The following is a 27,681-nucleotide window of genomic DNA, read 5'->3' as shown; positions in this document are numbered from 1 at the left end:
CGCCCCTGCACGCGGGTCCCCTCTCTTCCCGCTCCCCGGCTGTCTGTAAGCTCTGCCCGCAGCCACCTGCAGGCGTTTCAGTCGGTCTCATCCTTGTCCTCCTACAGGACCCGGGAGGAGGGGTTGGGGGAGGGCGGAGCGAAGCCGCTGTGACGTAGCGGGAGGGGGGCGTGGGGAAATGTGCCGAGGGGCCCGGGCTGGCTGGGCCAGTCCAAGCGGCGCAGCCACCCATGCGCGCGCGCTCGCAAGACCACCCGCGCCCAGAGCCCCAGTCTGAGGCTTGGCACCAGGGGGTTTGCGGGCGAGGCGAGCTCTCTACGGGCGAGGGGCTAGTGGGAGCCGGCACAAGAGGGTCGAGGAGCCAGAAACACCAAACGTTCGGCGCCGGGCGCTAGCCAAGCTGCTGCGCGCCGCGGCGCCCAGCTGGCTCGGGGACAACCGCTGGGTGTGGGAGACCGGAGTTAGCGGATTGCAGCGGAAGAGCAAAGGTGAGGAGTGTGGTGTGTGTGTGTGCGTGCGTGAGTGAGATAGAGATGGAGGGAGCGAGAAGCGCACTTGGGCACCTGTGTGCATCTGCGCTGATGGTGGTGTGCCCATCCGAGTGCCTGAGTGTAGGTCCCGGGACGTGATTCTCCGCTCTTGTGCTTTTTGGGGTGATTGTAGTAGGAACGAACGACAGCGGGTACCCCTGCCTGAGTAAGGGGGCTGTGGGTAGAGTGTGCTGGAACCGACGTGTCCTCACAGCCTCATGCCCGTGTGCGTGGCGTGTGCCCTTTAGCCCGAGATTTCAGGTGGTAGCTGCGACGGATGATAACTTCTCTCCCAGCGCCCTGCAAAAGAGACCCGGCGCGAGAGGAGCGAGGCCGTGAGGTGTTAGCTGGGGATCCTGGGGGAGCGCACCCGGAGATCCGAGCCTGCCAGAGGCAGGCGGCGGGCGCAGAGCGGAGAAAGGGAGGCTTCTCTCCTGTCTTTTCCTCGCCCAGCCGGGGAGATAGACGCTAAACGATCTAGGATCGGTCCCCGTCCCCCACCTTGGGACAGAAAGGACGGTTTATCTAGGTTTGGAGAGACCAAACCACTGCATAGCCCGTGCCCGAAAGCCGCTGGCCAAGTCCCCAAGCGACTGTCTTCTGCACCCCGATGTCTCTGTCCTCAGCGCCCCACCCCACCCCAGGCACCCCTGCTCTGCTGGCGCTACAGTCTTCACTCTTCCCTCGTCTTCCTGGAAATGGCACGGAGTTCTTTGGGAAACCCTTGCTCTGAGGATCAGCGAGTTGGATGGCCAGGAGGACTTTCTGTGCCAGCCGGGAGCATCGGCTCCGCGGTCCTGACACTCGCACCTCCGTTTCTCAACCCCGTAGGCCAGCACCGCCCCGGCTTTTCCCAGGCGCTCACGCGCCGCGGTGGCCCACAGGGGTTTTTATCACCCTGCTAGTGGGGGCTCTCGCTCCAGCGGCGCAGAGGCCAAGCCGGGTTCTGAAGGCCCCAAGGGAGGCGGGGGTGGGATGAATGCGGAAAGATGATGGGGAGAGGAGAAACTGAAGCTGAGCAGGATTTAGGACCTCCCCTGATGTCCAGTCGCCATCCCAACACTCATTTTTTGGGCTGGTAACCACAGCCCCTACGTAAAAGGGAGGCGGGGGTGCAGGTGCGTGAGACCATTCTTACCCTCCTCTCCACAGAGCCTGGACTTGGTTCAGAGGAAACCAACCACTAGCCATTTCCAGCATCTAACAATTATTGGGCTGGAAAAACAAAGAATGCAGAAAACCAAACTTCCTTGTACATTTAATTTAACCACAATTCAACAAGAATTGGCTGCCTGGCATTGTATTCTTTCTCTGAAACAAAAAGGAAACAGAAATCTCTGGAAGACCTTAAGCGGCTGGCTTCTTTGTTAAATAAATCTCCCCATGATTTAAGTTCATTTCTTGCTTAGAGGAGCCTTCCCACTCTCAACCGGCTCCCCAGCCTCCCACCTCCACCACCTTCACCAAGACTCTGAACCCTGTCTGTTGCTACCATTAAGCAATTCTGTCCTGTTGAGTGAAACTCCAGTTAAAATGACCAAGTTAGGGCTGGAAAGCAACACTCAACCCTCCCTCATACTCCCTGCACCATCATCGTTCCTGGCCCAAAAGCTCTTAGACAGGGGCTCTGCCGGCCCAGGGGGACTCCGTGTTACCTGGACATTGGAGTGTGACCATTCATGTTATATAGATGGGCCCCTGGAAATCCCCATGATAAGGTACACTCCAATTGCAGGCAGCTTGAATAGGATTCTGGCTCTGTAGAATTAATCCAACTGACAAGATGGTTAGAAATGATAATGAAACTACCCAAGTTAATCCAGGGATACTAACCACAGTTTCTGTACAGCTTCTGTTTTAATTGCTGCCAGTCTATGGTTTTTTACCCAATACAGACATGAAATTCCAGGTCCCCCAAATACTTCACAAAATGGTCAGCCACAAAGCCCAGATCTCACTCCACAGACAGTTGTGTGGTAGGGAAATGAGCACAGAAGGAACCAGCAATGCACCTGGCAATTCAGAATGGATCAGAGGCAAAGGTGAGCAAGGATCCTCAAGTACTTGTTGCTGGCCAAGTCTCCTTTAACTCATCTGAAGTCTTTCCAGGGATTAAGGAGTAATCTTCCATCTACACCCAGGCACCAGGAAAAGCACCTAGCTCAGGGGAAATGTGTCAGCCGAGTGAATTATTCCCGCTCTGCTGAACATACCACCCTTTGAACATCTCGCCTCTTCCTAGATGGGCCTCTTTGCTGTCGTCCTGCCTCACTCTTCATACACCCAAGACCCAGCTCAAACATTTCTCTTTGGAAGCCTCCTCTGAGTCCCCCAGGAAAGGAAGGCATTCTTAAGTCGGTCGTTTATCTGTCATGCAATTCCCACCCTATATGAGCTGACTTCCTTTCCTATCTCCCCTTTCAAATTACCACCTTCTAGAGGGCACTAGCCAAGTTTGTTCTTTTTTTTTTTTTTTTTTTGAGACGGAGTCTCGCTCTGTCGCCCAGGCTGGAGTGCAGCGGCGCCATCTCGGCTCATTGCAAGCTCCGCCTCCCGGGTTCACGTCATTCTCCTGCCTCAGCGCCCCCAGGTAGCTGGGACTACAGGCGCCTGCTACCACGGCCGGCTAATTTTTTGCATTTTTTTAGTAGAGACGGGGTTTCACCGTGTTAGCCAGGATGGTCTCAATCTCCTGACCTCGTGATCCACCTGCCTCGGCCTCCCAAAGTGCTGGGATTACAGGCGTGAGCCACCGCACCCGGTCAGTTTGTTCATTTCTATATCCCTGCTGTCAGCACAAAAAAGCCTCCTCCCCACCCCAACCCCGTGATATTTTTGGAATGGCTGTATATCAATCATTTAATTATGGGATGAACTATCGTTTTAGATCTTAAGCCAAGCCAATAGTGTTCCAATTATTTTATCAGCAAGGAAGTAACACAGGAGTCAGTTGCTTCAAACCAAAGCCCAGTTATCAGCCGTTCAGTCTCTAGGCCACTGAGGAGCAGAGGGGATGCCTTGAGACGTGCAAAAGACTTGGGGCCAGGTGGCCTGTGTTCACATCCCAGCTGTACCAATTATGTACAAGAGAATGGGAGTGAGCTCCTTAAACTGTCTAAGCCTCAGTTTCAACATCTCTAAAATGGGGGTAATTATCCCTACCACCTAGGACAGTTGGGGAGATCAAGGGAATCACGGGTGTGAATGAATTCTATCAGTGCTGGAAGCCTTCTGCTTACTTCTATGAAAGAGCTTGTGTCCCACACCTGCTTCCCGTTTTTGTCCTTAATTAGAAAATGGCAGGCAAATTCTCTGGGGTGTTACAGCACTTGGGAGCAGCATCCCCTTAGGGACTTTGGGAAAGAGCTCTTGAGGAAGTCAAGCATTAGGTACTGGAAAACAAAAATAGAAGAAAAACAAAAAATAAACTGAAGCCTACATTTAAAAAATGAAAGCAAACCAGACTTTTATTTTTAATACTGAAGACTATAAATTGGTTCACCATGCAGGTAGATTTCAATACATCAGAGATAATGAGATGGTAGAGGAAAACATGGGGGGAAAACACCACTTACGAGGTTCCCATTATAAGCCCAACGCAATGCTCGGCGTTTTCACATACATTCCATCATTTAACCTTCATGACACCCCCATGTGAACAAATAAGAGTCAGAACCATTAAGGACCAGGCATGCGGTCACATGGGCTCAGCAGTGGAACCCGGTTTGTTCTACCTCTAGAGTCTGGGTTTTTTCCACTATGGCATTTTCAGAACGGAAAGACTCCAAGGCGGTCAGCAAGTCAGCACAGACTTCCTGGTAGGGAAGAGGCCAGGAATGTCAGTGTCAGACCCTTCTGAGGTCAGGCGCTGAACTTCTGCAAGCTCTGCCTTTCTGCAATTTAGATCAGTCAACTTCGTAGGGGTCAAAGTATGTGCTTTTTGAAGCCACAGCCCTCCCCAACATGTGCGTCAGCAGATGATGGTTGAACTCAAACCCTTCCCTAGTATTGGAAAAACTACTCAAAAACTGATGAGGAACTCTAGAGCTTAATGTTGATGCGGAAAGATAATACATTTTTCAATGTAAGAGTATGTCTGAGAGGGTAAAAACCAGAAATGTGTAAATTTGGTGAGAGTTTAAACAGCTCGTGACCGACGGGCCAATCTTCCTTTTTTCCTTCCAGATGTCACACTGGATCCTTGGCCTCCAGGGTCCATTAAGGTGAGAATAAGATCTCTGGACTGACTGGACCTAGCCTAAGACCGAAAAGCAGCCATGGACATGGTGGATAAGCCACTCAATGGAAGCCACACATGGCTATCCATTCCATTTGACCTGAATGGCTCTGTGGTGTCAACCAACACCTCAAACCAGACAGAGCCATACTATGACCTGACGAGCAATGCAGTCCTCACATTCATCTATTTTGTGGTCTGCATCATTGGGTTGTGTGGCAACACACTTGTCATTTACGTCATCCTCCGCTATGCCAAGATGAAGACCATAACCAACATTTACATCCTCAACCTGGCCATCGCAGATGAGCTCTTCATGTTGGGTCTGCCTTTCTTGGCTATGCAGGTGGCTCTGGTCCACTGGCCCTTTGGCAAGGCCATCTGCCGGGTGGTCATGACTGTGGATGGCATCAATCAGTTCACCAGCATCTTCTGCTTGACAGTGATGAGCATTGACCGATACCTGGCTGTGGTCCACCCTATCAAGTCGGCCAAGTGGAGGAGACCCCGGATGGCCAAGATGATCACCATGGCTGTGTGGGGAGTCTCTCTGCTGGTCATCTTGCCCATCATGATATATGCTGGGCTCCGGAGCAACCAGTGGGGGAGAAGCAGCTGCACCATCAACTGGCCAGGTGAATCTGGGGCTTGGTACACAGGGTTCATCATCTACACTTTCATCCTGGGGTTCCTGGTACCCCTCACCATCATTTGTCTTTGCTACCTGTTCATTATCATCAAGGTGAAGTCTTCTGGAATCCGAGTGGGCTCCTCCAAGAGGAAGAAGTCTGAGAAGAAGGTCACCCGAATGGTGTCCATCGTGGTGGCTGTCTTCATCTTCTGCTGGCTTCCCTTCTACATATTCAACGTTTCTTCCGTCTCCATGGCCATCAGTCCCACCCCAGCCCTTAAAGGCATGTTTGACTTTGTGGTGGTCCTCACCTATGCTAACAGCTGTGCCAACCCTATCCTATACGCCTTCTTGTCTGACAACTTCAAGAAGAGCTTCCAGAACGTTCTCTGCTTGGTCAAGGTGAGCGGCACAGATGACGGGGAGCGGAGTGACAGTAAGCAGGACAAATCCCGGCTGAATGAGACCACGGAGACCCAGAGGACCCTCCTCAATGGAGACCTCCAAACCAGTATCTGAACTGCTTGTAGGGTGGGAAAAAACCAAGCCATGCTCTGTCTACTGGCAATGGGCTCCCTACCCGCACCCGCTTCCTTCCTCCCACCCCTCACACCTGGCTTCTAGAATAGAGGATTGCTCAGCATGAGTCCAATTCAGAGAACAGTGTTTGAGTCAGCTTGTCTGATTGAATGATAATGTGCTAAATTGATTACCTCCCCCTTAAAGCGAACATTGAAATGCAGCTAGGCAATTCAAAGTCTGGAGAAGAGGGATCATGCCTGGCTATCATCTTTAGAAACAACAAAAATAGAAAAAAAAAGTATCTGTGTGTTTGTGTATTTAAAACTCAATATGTAATCTTGTGTTTTTATATTTATCCTTGTATATTCCTATTTATTCTCTGTATAGGCATTACCTACGTTCCCGTGTTCACATACACAAGTATCTAATTCGAGTGTGCGTAGTGTAGATGGACATTTGCCACAATACAGTGTCCGCAGAAATGGACTTATCATGAAGTCAGTAAAGTCCAAGCTTCAGGGTCCCTCTTGCACGGGCCTTTCCAAGGCCCAGGAGGGACCTGGGCAGTATGTTCACGTGGTCATTATGTTTTTGTAAAAAATTGTGAAAGTAAGATATTTTGTATTGTTTTTCCTAAAGAGGACCCTCCTATAAGCTTCAAACCTCAAAAACTTCTAGCCTCTGCCCTTGCGGATTTGCTTCATTAATTTCAGGCAAGTTAGGTCAATGTAAGAAGGGAAAGGGAGAAGATATTTGAAGAACCAGAACATAAATTCGTATGTTTCCACTTCTCAGATATAATCAGAGAATTCTTCATTTGCCCAAAAGGACTCACGTGGTTGTGGTCATCCATCATTGTATTTATCAAGACAAAGCCAACTTTGTTATAAGATTGCATTTTTTTCTTTTCCTTTAGTTTTTCTTAGGGAGCCATGACGGGGGAGAATCACTAACATGAAAGGCAAAAGATGGACTATAATTCCTGTGGAGAAACAATTTTCTTCTCTCCATCGTGAAAATAAGTGAATAAGAGTGAAGCAAAATTACACCTTTATGAGAAACCATAAAATTGTTTTTATTTTTCAGGCCAGAGATAGCTGCCTAATGAAAGAAAATGGAAATGTAATTCGACGACTCCTCAAAGGGGATTCTAGAGGACGTCATACAAAGCTGGGCATTAAGAAAACCACAATGCATGGCCCGGCGCGGTGGCTCATACCTGTAATCCCAGCACTTTGGGAGGCCAAGGTGGGTGGATCACCTGAGGTCAGGAGTTCGAGACCAGCCTGGCCAACATGGTGAAACCCCGTCTCTACTAAAAATACATAAATTAGCTGGGCAAAGTGGCATGTGGCTGTAATCCCAGCTGCTTGGGAGGCTGAGGCAGGAGAATCACTTGAACCTGGGAGGTGGAGGTTGCAGTGAGCTGAGAGTGTGCCACTGCACTCCAGGAGCCTGGGCAACAAGAGAAAACTCAGTCTCAAAAAAAAAAAAAAAAAAAAAAAAAACCCACAATGCATACTAAAGACCAGAGGACACTGTTCATCAAACAAAAGCACCCTTTCCTGCCAATGAATATGCAGCGTGCGGGGGGTGTGGTCTGAGTGTTGGTAGGGCTCCACTACTTGGAAATACTGCTGTGCCGCCTTCCCTGCTAACTGTATACACAGTAACTGTCATCTTTAATGCCACGGACTCTCTGAGCCGCTCTGCAAGGACTATTGTAGACAGGCACTTCACACCATAAAGTGGCATTTTTTTGGTTCCCCAAACTGACATTTACAAGCGATAAGAAAAGGGACAATGTCCATTTCATTGACTGATCATTTTCCAGAGTATGAAGAAATACACACCTGGGTGTCTGCAAGGATGTCATCATCTTTGGTTTTTGTCTGAGAGCATCACTCAGCATCTCACACATAGATTTTACCGTATTTTTAAATGAGCTTTCCTCTTCTGGCTCCCTAAGCAAGCGCTGTTGGCCAGTGGGAGTGACTAAGTGCTCCACCTGTGGGTGTCCTTAATGTGCTGCTTTTTCTGTGTAATTCACACCACCTCATTCCCAAAAGTACTTCCTGTGGCTCAGAAAAATGTGTTCAATAAGATTTTGGATAGATAAATCCATACAAAAATAAAAAGAGGTACAGTTATAAAACAAGACTATAGAAAAAGTTGTTGCAGAAATTGCACGCAGTAAAATCCCACACCATTAACAAAAGTAAGGTCAACTGCAAGTTCAGCTCAGGGCTTCCTAGCAGCCATGTTTAGCAAAGTGTGACTTTTTTTTTTTTTTTTTTAACAAAAACAAGCAAAGATTTGGAAGAAAATGCTTTAGACCTAACTTCACAATTATTATAACATAAGATGTTCCAGGGTCCTTGAATAAATGCTGAGTTTTAGGGAAATGATTCCAAGGGACCAAGAATTGGTAGAAATAAATTCAAGGCAGAGAAGACTAACTCTACAGGCCAGGCATGATGGCTTATGCCTGTAATCCCAGCACTTTGGGAGGCCGAGGTGGGTGGATTGCCTGAGATCAAGAGTTCAAGACCAGCCTGGCCAACACGGTGAAACCCTGTCTCTATTAAAAATACAAAAAATTAGCCAGGTGTGGTGGTGGGCGCCTGTAATCCCAGCTACTCGGGAGGCTGAGGCAGGAGACTGACTAGAACCCGGGAGGTGGAGGTTGCAGTGAGCCGAGATCGTGCCATTGCACTCCAGCCTGAGCAACAAGAGCGAAACTTCATCTCAAAAACAAAACAAAAACAAAAACAGTAATTCTATAGTACTCATGACTCTGCAACCAGAGAAACTACCTGTAGGGAGGCTAGAGTCCAAAGCAGCCACCTGGAACCTGAAAATGAAATGCAGACCCAGGCATCTGTGGGTCTTCATCAGCAGGATGACCATTCTAAGGCTAACAGACAGGCTTTTAAATCTGATGCTATAATTCCATTCAAATACACAGTTAGGTTTCTACCATAGGGAAGGCTATTCTCTACTTTCTGAAATATCTGTTTCAAAGATAACTTGCTCTCTGGTTTTCTTTTATCTAAAAGAGAGAAGCAACATGCTAATTTAAAGGTTAACATCATTTTAATTCAAAAATTTCAGTCTCCATTCCATATTTAATGATGAAGACAAATCTGCTGGGTGCTGGGAGGGAATAAAAAGTAATGCACTCCATTGATTTCAGAGTATCTAATCACTTGGGTTATGCAAGCTGCTACTTACCTGCCATTAGCATGGGTAGTTAAGTGCTGATTAAACCTAAGTGGGCTCAGTGAAAAAGATATTGGGAAAGATAATATGATATTGCGGCCTATGTTGAATGTTAGCTTGTGTGTCAGTAACAGAGTTGGGTAATATTGGACGTGTAGATGAAACTTTAGCAGGGTTGGGCACGATGCTCATGCCTGTAATCCCAGCACTTTAGGAAGCCAAGGCAGGCGGATCACCTGAGGTCAGGAGTTCAAGACCAGCCTGGCCAACATGATGAAACCCCGTCTCTACTAAAAATACAAAAAAAAAATTAGCTGGGTGTGGTGGCATGCACCTGTAATCCCAGCTACCCAGGAGGCTGAGGCAGGAGAATCGCTTGAACCCAGGAGGTGGAGGTTGCAGTGAGCCAAGATGGCGCCACTGCACTTCAGCCTGGGTGACAGAGCAAGACTCCATCTCAAGAAAAAAAAAGAAACAGAAACTTAAGTGGGGTTCATACCATAGCGTGGCACAATCTAGAAGGCAGAGGGACATTGGAGAATAAAATGGCATGCAGAGAGGAACATGCAGGCTGGTGGATGGGGTTTCTAGACCTGGCAGTGAACTGGAGTCTATTTGCTTACACAAATTTAACTTTCTTTCCATAATGGAATACAAGTGTTTCTTGCCGAAGCTCGCAGTCCTAGCTGCCCCAGATGAGGAGCACCGTGCTGGAAAAGTGTACAGGCTGATCACAGAGACAGGTAGGGAGCAAAGGATTGTCAAAATACATGTTCCGGGCTGGGGACGGTGGCTCACACCTGTGATCCCAGCACTTTGGGAGGCCGAGGCAGGGGAATCACTTGAGCCCAGGATTTTGAGACTAGCCTGGGCAATATGGTGAGACTCTGTCTCTTTAAAAAAAAAAAAAAAAAGAAAAAAAGAAAGAAAAAAAGTATCATATTTCTGATCAGCTCTGAATGTGACTATTCAATGAAGACAGTAAAGTTACAGTGGAAGGCACACATGACCTTTGACCTTGCTAAAGAACAGTGGCTGAAGGTCTAGCAAACATAATGCTCATCTTAGGTTACCTGTTGATTTAAAAACAACAAAAAAAACCCCATAAAAATAGTAAAATATAAAAACAAATTAATGTTTTATAAACCCTGGGGAAAATAATTTCAGCAAAGTACAAAAATTTAAAGCATTCCTTTCTTTAATTTTGTAATTCTTTACTGTAGAACAGCTCAAAATATCAGTTCTGTTTTAAGTAACAGAATTGCTAACTGAGCAGGGAAATGTAATTTGGATTGTAAAATTCTTGCTTTAATAAAAACTCCTTAAACAGTTAAAAAAAAAAAAAAAGGAGAAAGAAAGAAAGGTGGCAAGAGAAGTATCAAAAGTTTCCATAGATGGTTGGGAAGATATGATTAGTGTTTCTAAAACGTGGATCATTCTAAGAATCCCAATAGCTGGCAAGCCAAGCAGTGGAACTTAAAGTCATGACAATCAATCACTTGTCTCATCCACGTTTTTGCCAAATTCAAAAACACCAAATTTCCCATCAAACATTCTGTCAGAGTAAACCTTTACCTAAGTTCTTGTTTTGCTTTTAACATGTGAATTTCTGGGAACATTGTCATGGGCAGTCTCTAATTTTTTATTTTTTTTGAGACAGAGTTTCGCTTTTTCACCTAGGCTGGAGTGCAGTGGCACGATCTTGGCTCACTGCAACCTCCGCCTCCTGGGTTCAAGTGATTCTCCTGCCTCAGCCTCCCAAGTAGCAGGGATTACAGGCATGCGCCACCACGCCCAGCTAATTTTTGTATTTTTAGTGGAGATGGGGTTTTGCCATGTTGGCCAGGCAGGTCTCAAACTCTTGACCTCAGGTGATCCGCCCGCCTCAGTGTCCCAAAAGTGCTGGGATTACAGGCATGAGCCACCACGCTCGGCCAATTTTTCATCATCTCTCTCTTTCCTGGCATTATTGAAGGGACAGGCTGGATTGCGGGGGGCGGCACAGGGAAAGAACACCTCTTTGCTTAGATATTGTTGTCTAGTGGGGACACTAAGTTCATTTCCTGATCCTGCTAGGCCTGGAAGCAGGAAAGAAATGTCCTGGTTAGAGATAAAATTGTCCTATCCTTTTAGAGAAGCCTGTTAAAGAATATGATGCAAAGCCACCTTCAACGAAATCTGAAATGACACCCCACAGCCTTGTCCACTCCAATTACTCAGTGACAGGGCCTCCAGTTGCTTAAGCCATAGAGAAGACCCCTTTGCAGTGGGAGTCACTGAAGACAGAAAGGGAAGCCCAGGATGAACCCAGTCCTAAGGGCTGCTGGGGGCCACCAAATAAGACTGTTGTAGCCCTGGACACAGAGGGAGACACGGTCATCCCAGATTCTTACAAAGAATACATTGCCAAGGACCCTGAAGGAAATCTGCTAGTCTCAAGAGAGGAAGATTCACGACCAGCTCTCTGGGACTACCTGTCAACTCAGCAGGTGCAGCCAGGGAAGAGCCATGCTGCTTCTGCCCTCCCAGTGGGCTAGGCTATCAGTCCTGGGAGGGTTCCTGTCCCCACGTAAGGGGATACGTACACTGCTGAGTACGCTGATATCTTCTTCATGGGTATGATTTTTAACAAGAAAGCTAAATGGTTCTCGTGTAACATATCTGGTATAGTTTGGCTGTGTCCCCACCCAAATTTCATCTTGAACTGCAGCTCCCATAATCCCCATGTGTCGTGGGAGGGACCCAGTGGGAGGTAACTGAATCATGGGAGCAATTACCTCCATGCTGTTCTCGTGACAGCGAGTGAGTTCTCATGAGATCTGATGGTTTTATAAGGGGCTTCCCCCCTCCTTCGCTCTGCACTTCTCCTTGTTGCCGTCATGTGAAGAAGGACATGTTTGCTTCCCCCTTCTGCCATGATTGTAAGTTTCCTGAGGCCTCCCCAGTCATGCTGAACTTTGAGTTAATTAAACCTCTTTCCTTTATAAATTACCCGGTCTCAGGTATGTCTTTATTAGCAGCGTGAGAACTAAGGCTTGGTGGCTTTCTTAACATTAACCAGCATCCCACTTCTCAGGAGACATGGATGGTGTTCTAAGGCTCTCAAGTTCTCAACTTGTACCTTCACTCTAGTTTATGCTCCCAAGCATATGCACACATAAACACACACGTAATGTACATGCATATAGGTGGTATGACAGAACACACGTGCGATGCTTCACATGTATGATGCCCTCCTTTTGTCCACTGCCCTGCTCCAGCCCATTTCCATGGCTCAGTCTACATCTGCTCATCTTCTTTGCTTAAGTACCATGCATGTGAAAGACATGCTCACGTGTGTATATTCATGCACATACATGTGAGGCACACATGTGATACACATATGCACTTGGGAGGTATGTGTGTGACATATGTGTACACACAGTATACATCCTATATTGCCTCGGCAAGACCTCAATACAGAGATTCTCCAGCAGCTTTAAACAGAGGGTGATAAGTATAATTTGACTAACTCATCTCAAATCTAGGCATATGTAGTCCTTTTTTTTTTGGAGACAGAATTTCGCTTGTTTTGCCCAGGTTGGAATGCAGTGGCATGATCTTGGCTCACTGCAACCTCCACCTCCCGGGTTCAAGCGATTCACCTGTCTCAGCCTCCCGAGTAAGTGGGATTACAGGCATGTGCCATCACGCCTGGCTAATTTTTTTTGTATTTTTAGTACAGATGAGGTTTCACTATGATGGCCAGGCTGGTCTCGAACTCCCGACCTCAAGTGATCCACCCACCTCAGCCTTCCAAAGTGCTGGGATTATAGGCATGAGCCACCCCGCCTGGGGGCCACCAAATAAGACCAAATAAGGCCACCAGTTAGTCATTTTTTCTAGACTGCTGCCACAATAGGGAGGAGGGCATTGTGCATAAACTAATTTTTTACCCAGAGAATTCCGTGCTAGATCACAGACTGCGTGCCTAGCATGCCTCGCCCCGGCCAGCTGTCCCTGCCTCAATTCAGCAACAACAACAAAGAATTGGCAAAAGGGTGTGATGGCTTCCTACAAATCACCCCCACCAGTCCATCAGCACAAAGCACTTGTACTGCTAACAGCAACATTTTTGCATTAAAAAAAGATGTAATTTCTTCACAGAAAAATCACTGAAAATAATTCTTAAATTGAGTCTCATCAATGACAGCATCTTAACAGACATTTCTTCCCCCTGGCCGTCCCGACCATGCTTCTTAAACAAATCCAAGGCTGAACCCTAAGGGGAAGCTGTGATACTCTGCCACTGAGAAAATGAATGACTGCTCTCTTCCTTGCCCGTGAGCGTACCTCTACAGAAGAGTCTCTTAAACAGAAAAGAAACCCTCCCCTTGTCCATGGTCCTGCTTGTTTATTTCCATGGCTTGGGATATCTACCTTGGCTCATCTTGTTTGCTTAAGTATCAGCCAGCATGTGATGGAGAGTGTTGTTATATCTTTCTTTGAGCAACAGAAGTCTGATCTCCAGGGTTCATTCTCAAGATTAATTAAAGCTAGCCTAGTCTCAGCTGTGCTGTCAGCCCAGCCTGCTAGACACTCACAGAGCAAAGGCTTGGGTGGAAGGCTTACTTTGTTTGCCTTCAGCTTAAGCACTTTTTGGCAGATGAAAATCCTGTCCTAAATAGCTCTTCCAAATTCCCAGGTGGTTGGGCTCGGGAGATGACAGACCACAGCTGTTCCACTTTTCTTCTCTGCACCTTCACGTGACCATCTATCTCCAAGGGTTTGCAAGCTCAAAGGTAGCAGAACATGCAACTTCAGCCATACCATGTGGCCTCCTCAAAGGTCTGTCTTTGCAGCCCAGGAAACCTATTGCTTCTTGGTTTTAAATGGAACCTTTCTAGTTCAGCTGAGCCGACGCAAAATCTGGTTGGCTACCAGCAATATGGTTCTGGGATGTTGGACACACACGGAAATGGGTATTCAGACGGTTTGGGATTTTGAGGGCTTCCCTCCTGCCTCCAGGACCAATAAAGTAATTTTTTTTTTTTTTTGAGATGGAGTCTCCCTCTGTTGCCCAGGCTGGAGTGCAGGGGCGTGATCTCGGCTCACTGCAACCTCCGCCTCCTGGTTTCATTGCAATTTTCGTGTCTCAGCCTCCCCAGTAGCTGGGATTACAGGAATGTGCCACCACACCCAGCTAATTTTTGTATTTTAGTAGAGACGGGGTTTCACCACGTTGGTCAGGCTGGTCTTGAACTCCTGACCTCAAGTGATCCACCTGCCTCGGCCTTAAAATCTCTTTTTAAAGAGGCATTTGAGAATCCCACAGTATCTCCTTTAAACAACTCGAAAGGGACACTTCGTTTTCATAAAATGCTGTTGGGAAGCAATTTCGAAGGAGTCAACAAAGGCATTTCATCCCAGGGTGGATGGAGCAGAGCTGGGTCTCATTCTTTATCTCCATCTCTCCTTCCTTTTGGTCTTGCCTGCCCTTTGACAGAAGCAATTTGATATGTAGCTGAGCAGGAGAAAACGGCTCCTAGTTGGAACGGCCAGCTAAGACAGGGTTCCCATTAACTTGGAGGGGTCAACCAGCCAGCTTAGCCAGCTCACTGAGGTCCCATATGCACACTCTGATTGCCAATAAAAAGTAGCAGCAGACAATTCAAGGAGAAAGACCCAGGAAAGTCTCCACTGGAGAGTCCAACATCCTGAGAGCCATCTCATCAATAAAGAGCAGGGCGTGGAGTACAGGGAGCTGATGTTTAGAACTCGTTAAAAGCTAGTATAATCTAAACAGCGCATTGTTCCTGAATCCTTCCTACTCCTGATTTCATAGCTAATCTGTCCATCACTCTCTGGCTGTCACTCACCCATAAACAACAGCGGATCTTTATAAACAGTAGATCAATCATGATCAAAGGAAACTGAACACTTTCCACACAGCTCCCACACACACCTCACCCCCGCTCTGTCCTTTTGGGTGGTGCTGACAAACTGAGATCACCCCAGTCTTTGAAGACTAAATAGAGACAAGGAAGCTCGGGACATCCAGGAAAAGCCTTCAACAGCTCTGACTGCAAAAACAGTTTCAATTATGTGATGTGATTGATGGTTTTAACATGTCAAGAACAGGTGCGCACATGGTCCACAGCTAGAATTTTTATTATTATTATTATTATTTATTTTTCGAGACAGAATCTCACTCTGTCATCCAGACTAGAGTGCAATGGTACGATCTTGGCTCACTGCAACCTCCACCTCCCGGGTTCAAGCAATTCTCCTGCCTCAGCCTCCCCAGTAGCTGGGATTACAGGCATGTGCCACCATGCCTGGCTAATTTTTATATTTTTAGTAGAGATGGGTTTTCGCCGTGTTGGCCAGGCTGGTCTCGAATTCCTAACGTCAAGTGATCTGTCCACCTCAGCCTCCCAAAGTGCTGGGATTACAGGCATGAGTCGCTGTGATGATGATGATGATGATTATTATTATTATTATGGTATTTTGAATGTGATTATTCTTACTAACATGTCATCTCTGCATGTCCAGTATTTCAATAAAATAGTTAAAACTGCTTTTGCTTTCTAATGAGACTTTGTGACTGGGTATGTTTCTCTGTCAGATGACTTTACCTCCGTATTTGCTGTTAAAAGTGATTGCATAATCCTAATCCTACAAAACAAGCGGCAAATGTTTCTTTTTAGTGACTTACTTTTTAAAAAATTTACAAGTGTACCATTTTATAGCTATCTTCACACAAAATCACATTCTCAATGAAAGAGACTCAGATCGAAGTTTGTTCATTAGGCCAGCTATGTGAACTCACCCCTGTCCCCACCTGCCTCTGAAAAACATCCCACATGCTCAGGAAAGACGACCAGAGTCCTAAGTGACATAACCTACAGTTTCCAAGCTTCCTAAAGCCCTGAACTAGAAATAGGCTTTAAAATTTAACAATTTGTTTTAAAACTCTAAGCCCACCGGGCATGGTGGCTCATGCCTGTAACCCCAGCACTTTGGGAGGCCGAGGCGGGCGTATCACAAGGTCAGGAGATAGAGACCATCCTGGCTAACATGGTGAAATCCCATCTCTACTAAAAATATAAAAATTAGCCGGGCGTGGTGGCGGGTGCCTGTAGTCCCAAGTACTCAGAAGGCTGAGGCAGGAGAATGGCGTGAACCTGGGAGGCGGAGCTTGCAGTGAGCCAAGATGGCACCACTGCACTCCAGCCTGGGTGACAGAGCGACACTCGGTCTCACCAAACAAACAAACAAACAAAACACAAAAAACTCTAAGCCCAATGAAAAGCCTATAAAGTCTTTTCTAGATGTTACCAAAGTCTTTGCAATCATTTGTCTGAGAGCAAAAGAAAAAAACAAAAGAAAAACCTTGAAAATTGGCAACTACTGGTGAATCCCATTTTGTCCACAGACTAATTTTTTTTTTTTTAAAGACGGTGTCTTGCTCTGTTGCCCAGGCTGGAGTGCAGTGGCATGATCTTCGTTCACTGCAACCTTCGTCTCCTGAGTTGAAGTGATTCTCCTGCCTCAGCCTCCCAAGTAGCTGGGATTACAGGCACCTGCTACCAAGCCCGGATGATTTTTTGTATTTTTAGTAGAGACGGGGTTTTGCCATGTTGGCCAGGCTGGTCTCGAACTCTTGACCTCAGGTGATCCACCCGCCTCAGCTTCTCAAAGTGCTAGGATTACGGGTGTGAGCCGCCACACCCAGCCACAGAGACGAATTTTTAATGGCCCCATCTGATTTCTTCCAGATTTTGTAGCCTAGTTTAAACAGAATGTCTGCTTAAGTCATCGTCAAGCAGATGACAAAGGGGTGCCCTAAAAATGCCATAAAAACACACCAGGTCTCAGTGACAGCAAAGCTGACTATAGAGAAATGCCAAGAGTTTAGAAATTAGGCCCCCAAAACCAACTTGTTACCATCTTCTCATCTTTCTTTCACTCAAATCCAAAACATAACGAATTTCCAGTTGCTTAAATTAGATACTAAAATCAGAAAAAAATTAGCTGATTTGTAGCTATGATCACTATGTACCAAGCCCTGTTCTAAGCACTTAATATGCATCATCTCATTCAATTCCCATAAGAGCTCTCTGAATGAAGTAGGTGCTACTTTTATTCCCATTATACAGATGAGCAAACTGAGGTATGGCACACTTGAGTCACTTGCCCAGAAGCTGCACTCTTAACCACTTCTCCACATTGCATGACTACCTGCAGAAAGTGTGAGCTTGAGCAAGTGCCTGACCTTCCAGAGACCAGTCTTCCTCATTTGCAAAACAGGGATAAGGCCAAGTACCTCAAGGAATTCTGTTAAGATCAGATGAAACAAAATATTGAAGACAATTTGTCACATTATCAGACATAGAGAGGTACCCAGTACATATTAGCGTCCCCTCACCTTTAATCAGAGCAAAAGAAGACCAGAAATGTTTTGGTTGTTAAACAGCTGATCATTTTCCAAAATTGCTAATATTAAACCACGGCTCCTAATCCTGCCATCGGTAGAAAGCTTGACCAGCACTAACAAAATCAGCCATGTGACGCAAGATGAAAGCAAATCGGAGTGCAGAAAAGTAAATGCAATTAGCTGGCTACCTGATAAGGTGGTACACGCTGCACCAAGAGTGTGCCTTTCTGGCTAGAGGACTTTACTCCTCTCTTAACCCGAATTAAATAGTCTCTACCACACGGGACCAGGAATAAATTTCTATCTCCCTAAACAGAGCTTCATCTTGCCAAAGCATTCTGGAAACTCAGCAGTTCGTGGTATGTTACAAACCGCTGAGCCCTTTTCCTCCTCCCTCCAGTGTGGGACCACGGTTGGCCTGGGGCTTGGCTCACCAGAGAGAGAGGAGCGTGCAGTGAATCCTGGGTTTATCACCATCTGCACGGCTCCAGGGTCCAGCTGGAGACAGATGGCACACTCGCAAGGGTTTAACTGAAATGAATGGAATGAAGGAGCTACATACAGAGGTGGGGGCAGGCGCAAAAGAACCACCAAGAGACGGATGAGGTGCCTGGAGACTGGGCACGGGACTAAGGGAATAAAAAGGCTTAAAAGGGACAGAAGCCTTCTCTAACTCCATAAGGAACATTCAAAAGTCCAGACTTCTCATTTGTTTGAAGGGGAGGGGAAGGGCTGATGATAGACATAAATATAAATATGAATGAATTTAGCATTTCTGAAACTAGACTAAATCAATCTGGTCATTTTCTTTCTCATGTAAGAATTGTAGGGTAATGCATAAGTTGGAATATTTACAGGTTTTTTTTTTTTTTTTTTTTAGCATATCAGGAAGTTACCTTATTACAAAGCTAAATTTTTATTCAGGCACTCAATGAATATTGAGTGTCTACTGTGTGCCAGAGATTGTTTTAGAAGCTGAGAATTTAGTAAGAAAGACAAAAGATAGAGCAGAAGACAGGTACAATGGTGCACGCCTGTAGTCCCACCTACTTGTGAGGCTGTTGGGAGGATCCCTTGAGCCAGGAGTTCGAGACCAACCTGGGAAACATAGCAAGACCTTGTCTCTAAATAAATAAATAAATAAAAGACAGACCAGGTCTCTCTCCTTGTCGTGAAAGAGACAGTCGACAAACACACGTAAATAGATGATGTAATTTCAATACCGCATCAAATGCTATAATGAAAATGCATAAGCAGGCCAGGCACAGTGAGTGGCTCACGCCTGTAATTCCAACACTTTGGGAGGCCAAGGTGGGCGGATTACCTGAGGTCAGGAGTTCGAGACCTGCCTGGCCAACATGGTTAAACCTGTCTCTACTAAAAATACAAAAATTAGCTGGGTGTGGTGGCGCACACCTGTAATCCCAGCTACTTGGGAGGCTGAGGTGGAAGAATCACTTGAACCCAGGAGGCGGAGGTTGCAGTGAGCCGATACGGTGCCACTGTACTCTAGTCTAGGCAGCACCACTGCACTCTAGCCTAGGCGACAAGCATGAAACGCCCTCTCAAAACAAAAAAGTAAAAGAAAATGCATAAGTGGCAAAGAGTGGCGGTTAAAGGCCTGGGTTCAAGAGTCACACAGCTGGTTTATATCTGAACTCTGCTACTTCCTCAATGATTTGGGGCAAATTACATAACCCCTCCCTTGGCCCCAGTTTCCTCCTCAGTGAAGTGGAGATAACAACAGGATCTGAAGCAGGCATGGTGACTCATTCCTGTAATCCCAGCACTTTAGGAAGTGGAGGCAGGAAGGCTGCTTGAGCCCAAGAGTTTGAAACCAGCCTCGGCTGGGCGCGGTGGCTCAAGCCTGTAATCCCAGCACTTTGGGAGGCCGAGACGGGTGGATCACGAGGCCAGGAGATCAAGACCATCCTGGCTAACACGGTGAAACCCCGCCTCTACTAAAAAATACAAAAAACTAGCCGGGCGAGGTGGCGGGCGCCTGTAGTCCCAGCTACTCGGGAGGCTGAGGCAGGAGAATGGCGTGAACCCGGGAGGCGGAGCTTGCAGTGAGCCGAGATCCGGTCACTGCACTCCAGCCCGGGCGACAGAGCAAGACTCCCTCTCAAAAAAAAAAAAAAAAAAAGAAACCAGCCTAGGCAACATAGCAAGACCTTGTCTCTCCAAAAAAATAGCCAGGCACGATGGGACGCACTTGTGGTCCCAGCTACTCAGGAGGCTAAGGTGGGAGAATCACTCGAGCCCAAGAGGTCGAGGCTACAGTGAGCTGTGATGGCACCACTGCAGTCCAGCCTGGGCAACAGAGCAAGACCCTGTCTCAAGAGAAAAAAAAAGGTCACAGGATAAAGACAGTTCACATTCGAGGTTCATAAGAGTGATAACAGTGGCTGACATGTATTGAGCTGTTGATAAATACCAGCTTTTATTATTTTAGATGGGTGGTTCAGGCAGGCTTCTTGGAGGAGGTGACAGACGTATGAAGATCTGCAGAAGAAATAGCAAAAGCAATGGCTTTAGGAAGGAGGGAGCCAAAGCTTGTTTATGAAGCAGCAAGAAGACCAGAGAGGCCAGAGTAGAGTGAGGGAGGAGGAGAGTGGGGTCAAGCAGGGGGTCAGGCCACGCAGGGACTTGAAGGTCTTTGATGGGAGTTTGCATCTGGCCAAGAGGGATGGGCAGCCAGGGGAGGTTTTAAGCAAAGGATACACAAAACCTGGTTCCCACTTTTAAAAGTGGGCTTTGTGGCAAGGAACATGAACTAAAAGGGGTCAAAAGTAGAGGCTGGGTATGGTGGCTCACGCCAATAATCCCAGCAGTTTGGGAGGCCAAGGCAGAAGGATCATTTGAGGCCAGAAGTTCAATTCCAGCCTGGGCAACATAGTGAAACCCCGTCTCTATAAAAAAATTTAAAAATTAGGCCAGATGCACCAGCTCATGCCTGTAATCTCGGCACTTTGGGAGGCTGAGGAGGGCAGATCGCCTGAGCTCGGGAATTCAAGACCAGCCTAGGAAATATGGCAAAACCCCATCTCTACCCAAAACACAAAAATTAGCCAGGCATGGTGGCATGGGCTTGTGGCCCCACCTACTCGGGAGGCTGAGGTGGGAGGATTGCTTGAGCCTGGAGGTGGAGGTTGCAGTGAGCTGAGATCATGCCACTGCACTCCATCCTGGGTGACAAAGTGAGACTCCCCTCTCAAAAAAAAAAAAAGAAAGAAAAAGAAAAAAAATTAAAAATTAGCCAGTGGTGGTGGCACACACCTGTTGTCCCAGCTACTCAGGAGGCTTAGGTGGGAGGATCGCTTGAGCCTGGAAGGTCAAGGCTGCAGGCAGCTGTGATTGCAACACTGCACTCCAGTCTGGGTAACAGAGCAAGATCCTGTCTCGAGAAAAAGAAAAGAAAAAGAAAAAGAAAAAGGGCCAGGTATGGTAGCTCATGCCTGTAATCCCAGCACTTTGGGAGGCCGAGGTAGGCGGATCACTTGAGACCAGGAGTTTGAGGCCAGCCTGGCCAACATGGTGAAACCCTGTCTCTACTAAAAATATAAAAATTAGCTGGGTGTGGTAGTGCGTGCCTGTAATCCCAGCTACTTGAGAAGCTGAGGCAGGAGAATCACTTGAACCCGGGAGGCGGAGGTTGCAGTGAGCCAAGATCATGCCACTGCACTCCAGCCTGGGCAACAGAGGGAGACTCCGCCTACAAAAAAAAAAAAAAAAAAAAAAAAAAAGTAAAGAAAAGAAAGAAAGGATGAGGAAATGATAACCTGGACAGTGGAGATGGAAGAAGAGCAGGGGTCACCAAACCACGGTGCAAGAGCCAAAATGGGCCCTTTGCCTGTTTTATTAAATAAACAGGCAAAGGACCAAACAGTTGGTCCTTGAACAACAGGCGTTTAAACTGCATGGGTCCACTTTTTTTCTGATTTTTTTCAACCAAACACTGATTGGAAATAGAGAATTTGTGGGATGCAAAACCTGTGTATATGGAAGGTTCACTTTTCATACTCACAGGTTTCACAGGCTGACTGCAGGCCTTGAGTATGCACGAATTTGGAGATATGCAGGGGTCCTGGATCCAATCCCCCTCAGATACTGCAGGATGCCTATAAAGTCTTACTGGACACAGCCATACCCATCTGCTGATGTGCTGCCTGTTGCTGCTTTGGGGCTACGATGGCCTTGCTGAATTGTGTTGACAGAGACCGCAAGGTTGGCTGGGTGCAGTGGTTCATGCCTGTAATCCCAGCACTTTGGGAGGCTGAGATGGGCGGATCACTCGAGGTCAGGAGTTTGACACCAGCCTGGCCAACATGGTGAAATCCCATCTTTACCCAAAAAAAAAAAAAAAAAAAAAAGACAGGGACCACAGGGTCTGCAAAGTCCACTTACTATCTGGCTCTTTATAGCAAAAGCTCATTCATCTCTGTTTTGGAGGAAGAGGCTTGTGAAACCACTGGGTGTGGAGAGTGAGAGAGAGATGGAAGACTTCCTGAGTTTGAGCCATGAATAGCTGGGCTGTGCCATTTCTTGAGATAGGAATGACTTGGAGTGAGGGCCTAGGAGGGCCACTAAGAAGAGGGTTGTTATTCTGGATGTGTTAAGTTTGAGATGTCTCTTAGACATCCAAGTGGAGTTTCTTTTCTTTTTTGGAGACAGAGTCTCACTCTGTCACCCAGGCTGGAGTGCAGTGGCGCGATCTTGGCTCACTGCAACCTCTGCCTCCTGGGTTCAAGCAATTCTCCTGCCTCAGTCTCCCGAGCTGGGACTACAGGTGCCCACCACCATGCCTGGTTAATTTTTGTATCTTTTTAGTAGACACAGGGTTTCACTATGTTGGCCAGGCTGGTCTCAAACTCCTGGCCTCAGGAGATGCTTTGGGAGGCCTTGGCCTCCCAAAGTGCTGGGATTACAGGCATGAGCCACCATCACTGGCCCTAAGTGGAGTTTCTAAGGAGGCAGGAGCACAGGGGCTAGGGGAACAAATGTAGGAGTTTCTGCAAACATGCCTGCCTGGCTGTTTGTTGAAGGCAGAGTCTCAGGTATCTGCAAACAGTTAAGTCAAATAACCACCCCTTCTACCACAAATGTCACCTCTAGCAGACACAGGCTGATAAACAGTGCCATAAAGATAAGATGTCAAGACAACTACATTAGGGCTCTCTTGATCCCATTGGCATCTCAGCCAAGAGCAAACACCAAATGTCCGAATCCCACTGAGCAATAGTGTGGAATTCAACCTCCTGTCCTGCCCCAGATGTTACTTTTATTGACAGTATATCCCTTACTACATCAAATTTCCCTGTCTTTCCTCCCCTGTTTGTTAATTTGTGATCACTTTCCAATTTCCTCTCCTTTCCTTTTTTCTTCCTTCTCGCTTTCTCCCTTTCCATTTCTCCTAGCTTAGCTAGAGTTAAATTTCTTGTTTTCATTTTCCTAGGTAATTTTGTCTCTCCCATTTATTCTCTCTTCTCCAGGTATCCCCAGCTTCTATTCCCTCCTAAGTTTATCAGAGAATGCCCCTTTGTCCAATATCATCAGGGCACAGGCACAAGATTTAGCAGGTTCACTCTTCAGAGTCTATACGGATGTGCCAAAAACGCAGCCACCTTACATCAAAGAGGAGGTACTGGAAGAAGGGTTGAGGTGGATGTGAGATGAGATGGGTGAGAATTGTCTTACTGCTTTTATTATTTCAATTATTAGACAACCGATGGCAAAAGGCCCCTATGCCTTTTCCAATGCATCCTTTGTGTAGACACTGTGATTATATAACATATACGCTTGGCATATTTTGCAAATATTTATTGAATCATTTGATTTGACAGCCAAGATCTATGGGAGCCAGGCTCCCAGATGCTAGATCACAGATTGCATAAGGAAAGAACATGTGGTGTCTACAAACTCTGCAATGTTAAAACTCTCCACTGTGGACATTATCCTGGCTTGCTTTCTATATTTCTCTTAAAAATAAAGAGAGCTGGGTACAGTGGCTCACACCTGTAATCCCAGCACTTTGGGAGGCTGAGGCAGGAAGATGACTTGAGACCAGGAGTTCAAGACCAGCCTGGACAACATAGTGAGACCCCATCTCTTCAAAAAATTTAGAAATTAGTGGGATGTAGTAGTGCATTCCTGTGGTCCTAGCTACTCCAGAGGCTGAGGTGGGAGGACCGCTTGGGCCTAGGAGGTCAAGGCTGCAGTGAGCTATGATCATGCTACCGTACTCCAGTCTTAAATAAATAAATAAATAAATAAATAAATAATAAATAAATAGCAGAAGAAATCTGTCTGCTCAATGTTCTGAATGAGATAAGAGTGTACTGATGGGGACTGGGCGCTGTGGCTCACGCCTGTAATACCAACACTTTGGGAGGCTGAGGCAGGCAGATCACCAGAGGTCAGGAGTTTGAGACCAGCCTGGCCAAAATGGTAAAACCCTGTCTCTACTAAAAATACAAAAAAATTAGCCGGGTGTGGTAGTGCACGCTAGTCCCAGCTACTCGGGAGGCTGAGGCACAAGAATTGCTTGAGCTTGGGATGAGAAGGCTGCAGTGAGCTGAGGTCATGCCACTGTTCTCCAGCCTGGGTGACAGAGTGAGACTCCGTCTCAAAAAAAAATAAATAAATAAAAATAAAAACAGTGTGCCGACGGGTCTAAAGAAACTAAAATGTCAGAATATATCCACTGTGTTGAAAGACAGCCCTCCACCATGCAGATGCTTGGCTACCAGGCATGGCTACCCCATGTGTCATCTGTCCCTGAATCACTGGATAGCCACTCCAGCTTGGGTGCCCAAACCGACTGCAGAGACCCACCCATAGGCAGAGATCACGAAGCAGTATGGGTACCATCCGAATGGTGCCCAGAATTGTTTGAGCCATCTGTCTCTTGGTATTCTGAAATTTTCTTCGAAGCTAATAATGTGACAATGTAGAAAGATCAAGGACTTCCAGAGCCAGGGGATCTGAAGACAGGCACCTGTGTGGTCTCAGGCAGGTTGCTTGACCCTAAAGGTCATCACACAACACACATGTACTCATCCCTAAACCAGAATTAAACTATGGCAATAAGGCGAAAAGGTGCCTCTTTCACTCAGGTACCTCTTAATACCCTGAGAAAAAAGGCTCTAGGTTCTCATCTCTGTCTTGCTGTCCCCAGCACAGTGCCTGGTCTGGCTGTGGAAGCTGAGTTCTTTGCCCCCGATCCGTGGTTTTGATGGTCCCAGTTGACATGCAGAAGGCAGAGGAAGGGGGTGGTACTGTTTCAGGAGGCAGAGGACAAGGAAAGGAGCCATGGAGAGGAAAGAGTTAAAGACACATTTTCTCCAGGGCCAGGAGCTTTTCCAGTGACCAGGCAGTCAGGTGACAGTTTCTGTCAGTGCTCAGTTCTGCAGGCAGAGGAACAACAGTGGCATCTTCAGGCCAGTCAGATGAACTTGGCCAGGGAAATACAGAGGAAAGGCAGGGAACACCCTGATTTCCAAACACACTCTGGACTGGGTGCAGTGGCTCACACCTGTAACATCAGCGCTTTGGGAGGCTGAGGTGGGAGGATCCCTTGAGCCCAGGAGTTCGAGACCAGCCTGGGCAACACAGTGAGGCCCTGTCTTTATACAAAAATTAAAAAATTAGCCGGCCATGGTGATGCACACCTGTAATCCCAGCTACTAGGGAGGCAGAAGTGGGAGGATCGCTTGAGCCCAAGAGGTGGAAGCTTCAGTGAGCCGTGATTACACCCCTGCACTCCAGCCTGGGCAACAGTGAGACCCTGACTCAAAACACACACACACACACACACACACACACACACACACACACACGGCAGAGCTGACAGCTGGCCAGTATGTCTTTTTTCTACCTGAGCCTACAGGTATTGTGCACGAGCACAAGAGCCATCCCATACAAAGCCCTGGGCCCCCACACTATCCCTGATATGTTGACATTTCTCCCCTTGCTGTAGGAAAAGCTTCAACCCAACTCCCATGGAGCTGGAACCTCAGTGCAGTGTGTATCAGTTAGGGCTAGGGCAAACCAGGGAAACCAATTTTGACTTTCAAAGAAACAAAATTGATCAGTAAAACATTGAACAGCTCATAGAATCTCTGGGAAAGATGGGGAGGCAGGCTCAGGGGACAGGCAGGCAGGAAGGAAGGGAAACAGAACATTTAGAACTCAGCCGAGCACACCACAGGGTGATTCTGCCAAGGACGTCATTGTGGGTGCCCACAGCTGCCCCCAGCACCACCACCAGCATTAGCAGCTGGGAGCTGCAGCTGGGTTCACTGCCCTTGCTGTCCTTAGGGAGCAGATGTTGCTGGTGATACCTGTGCCACCACCACCAAAATGCAATCGCCCCTATCGCCTGCAATTTTTTTTTTTTTGTGAGACAGGGTCTCCTGTTGCCTAGGCTGGAATGCATGGCCCAATCATGGCTCACTGCTGCAGACCTCCACAGGCTCAAGTGATCCTCTTGCCTCACTGCCTCTTGCCAAGTGGCTGGGACTACAGGCCTACAGGCCCACACCACGACACCCTGCTAATTTTTTTTTTTTTTTTTTTTGAGACTGAGTCTCCCTCTGTCGCTCAGGCTGGAGTGCAGTGGCTCGATCTACGCTCACTGCAACCTCTGTCTCCCAAATTCAAGTGATTCTCCTGCCTCAGTCTCCCATCTGCTGCCTCAGCCTCCCGAGTAGCTGGGATTACAGGTGTGTGCCACCACGCCCGGTAGAGACAGAGTTTTTAGTAGAGACAGAGTTTCACCATATTGGCCAGACTGGTGTCGAACTCCTGATTTAATGTGATCCGCCTGCCTTGGCCTCCCAAAGTGCTGGGATTACAGGCATGAGCCACCTGGTGCGCGGCCCTTTTTTTTTTTTTGTATTTTTTTTGAAAAGACAGGGTTTGGCCATGTTGCCCAGGCTGGTCTTGAACTCCTGGGCTCAAGGGATCCACAGGCCTTGGGCTCCCAAAGTGCTGGGATTACAGGCGTGAGCCGCCGCACCCGGTGGTCACCTGCTTAACATCACTAACTCTTCGCCCAAGTCCTAGGCACTTGTGCCTGATGTGCCAGTTCCAGGCCGCAGGCTTGCACCGTAGCTATAAAGAGTCCCAGAAAAAAGATCTTGCTAGACAGCGATGAATTCCCCAAACACAGAAAGGAGATACTGCGGATGCTCATCAGCCGAATACCAGTGAGTGTCCCTTGCAGAATGGGATTAGAGACTGCAAACTGCAGGCCCGCCAACAGAGGGTGCTCTGTGGGAAATTACGTGAAAATGTAGAAAAGAGCGCGAGCCAGGAATTTAAAAATCGAGGTCCAAATACTGACTGGGTCACCTATTAGCTATGTAATTTGGGCAGGTAAATAAGCTTTTCTGTTTTTCTTTTCCTTCATAAATAGACTAGGAATATGATTCCTACCTACCTGGCATGGCGGATGTGCCCAGAAAATAAGATAATCTCGTGGACAGGCTTTGAAAACTGCACTTTTATGAGTAAAACCCTTTGCCTCTCCGGGCCCCCGTTTCCCCATCTGCAAAGTGAGAATGATACTCCCTATGCTGCAAGGCTCTTGTGGGGTAAACTCGAATATTATAAACGCACCATTTATTTGCAGATTGAAACTCTGTGCGTCCGGAGGTGGCGGGTGGGAGAGAGGGAACGAGCAGGGATGCACGCGAGGCCCGGAGTTGCTGGGGGCTCAGCCTGGCCGCTGCGCACATTTCATCGTTTATGTCGACATTGGTGTAGGTGAAATCTTCCAAAATAAATAAATAAGAAGGGTCTGGGACTTAGCAGAAACAAGCCACAATCTCCAGATTCTACTATTCCTGGGCCACGTGAGGAGCGCCCACCCGTCGGGCGCTGCGTTCCCCAGGGCGTCCCGGCCTTTCGCGCCCAGCCCGCCGTCCTCCTCTCCCGTGGCCACCAAGGTCAGGCTCTCGCAGGGAAAACGTCTTCAGGGGCTAAACGTCGATTTTAAACGAAATGGAAAACCCCCAACACGAATCAACAGCAGAGGAAAAGCAGACGCCAAACAAGAGCTCAGAACCCCTTCAGGGGCGGCGAGATAGCGCTTCCCCCGGAACAGCGAGGGGCGCGG

General features: G+C 47.4%; 2 protein-coding genes across 6 annotated transcripts in view; one reads left to right on the top strand and one right to left on the bottom strand.

Moving 5' to 3' along the window:
* SLC39A11 (solute carrier family 39 member 11) overlaps nucleotides 1-27,681 on the bottom strand; it is a 563,219-nt gene that overhangs the window by 534,495 nt on the left and 1,043 nt on the right. The gene's annotated exons all lie outside the window — the stretch shown is intronic.
* SSTR2 (somatostatin receptor 2) lies at nucleotides 172-8,078 on the top strand. Of its 2 annotated transcripts, XM_073005072.1 has the most exons (3): nucleotides 172-488; nucleotides 4,716-5,800; nucleotides 7,007-8,078. In XM_073005072.1, exons 2-3 carry the CDS (start codon nucleotides 4,808-4,810, stop codon nucleotides 7,220-7,222), a joined length of 1,209 nt encoding a protein of 402 aa, XP_072861173.1. In that variant the 5' UTR covers nucleotides 172-488; nucleotides 4,716-4,807; the 3' UTR covers nucleotides 7,223-8,078. The 2 variants fall into 2 exon arrangements, with proteins under 2 accessions (XP_072861173.1, XP_008010123.1); XM_008011932.3 differs by lacking the exon at nucleotides 7,007-8,078 and having other exon boundaries at nucleotides 173-488; nucleotides 4,716-6,136.

This window comes from Chlorocebus sabaeus, chromosome 16 (assembly GCF_047675955.1).
Source record: "Chlorocebus sabaeus isolate Y175 chromosome 16, mChlSab1.0.hap1, whole genome shotgun sequence".
Lineage (NCBI taxonomy): Eukaryota > Metazoa > Chordata > Mammalia > Primates > Cercopithecidae > Chlorocebus > Chlorocebus sabaeus.
The sequence above is the reverse complement of the archived record's forward strand: the minus strand, read 5'-3'. Positions and strand labels throughout refer to the sequence as shown.

Bases quoted from the DNA above. Each gene is read 5' to 3' on its own strand.
- SSTR2 (XM_073005072.1), top strand. From the start codon at position 4,808: ATGGACATGGTGGATAAGCCACTCAATGGAAGCCACACATGGCTATCC. The intron at 5,801-7,006 runs GTGAGCGGCACA...TTTATTTTTCAG, and splicing joins ACGTTCTCTGCTTGGTCAAG to GCCAGAGATAGCTGCCTAAT.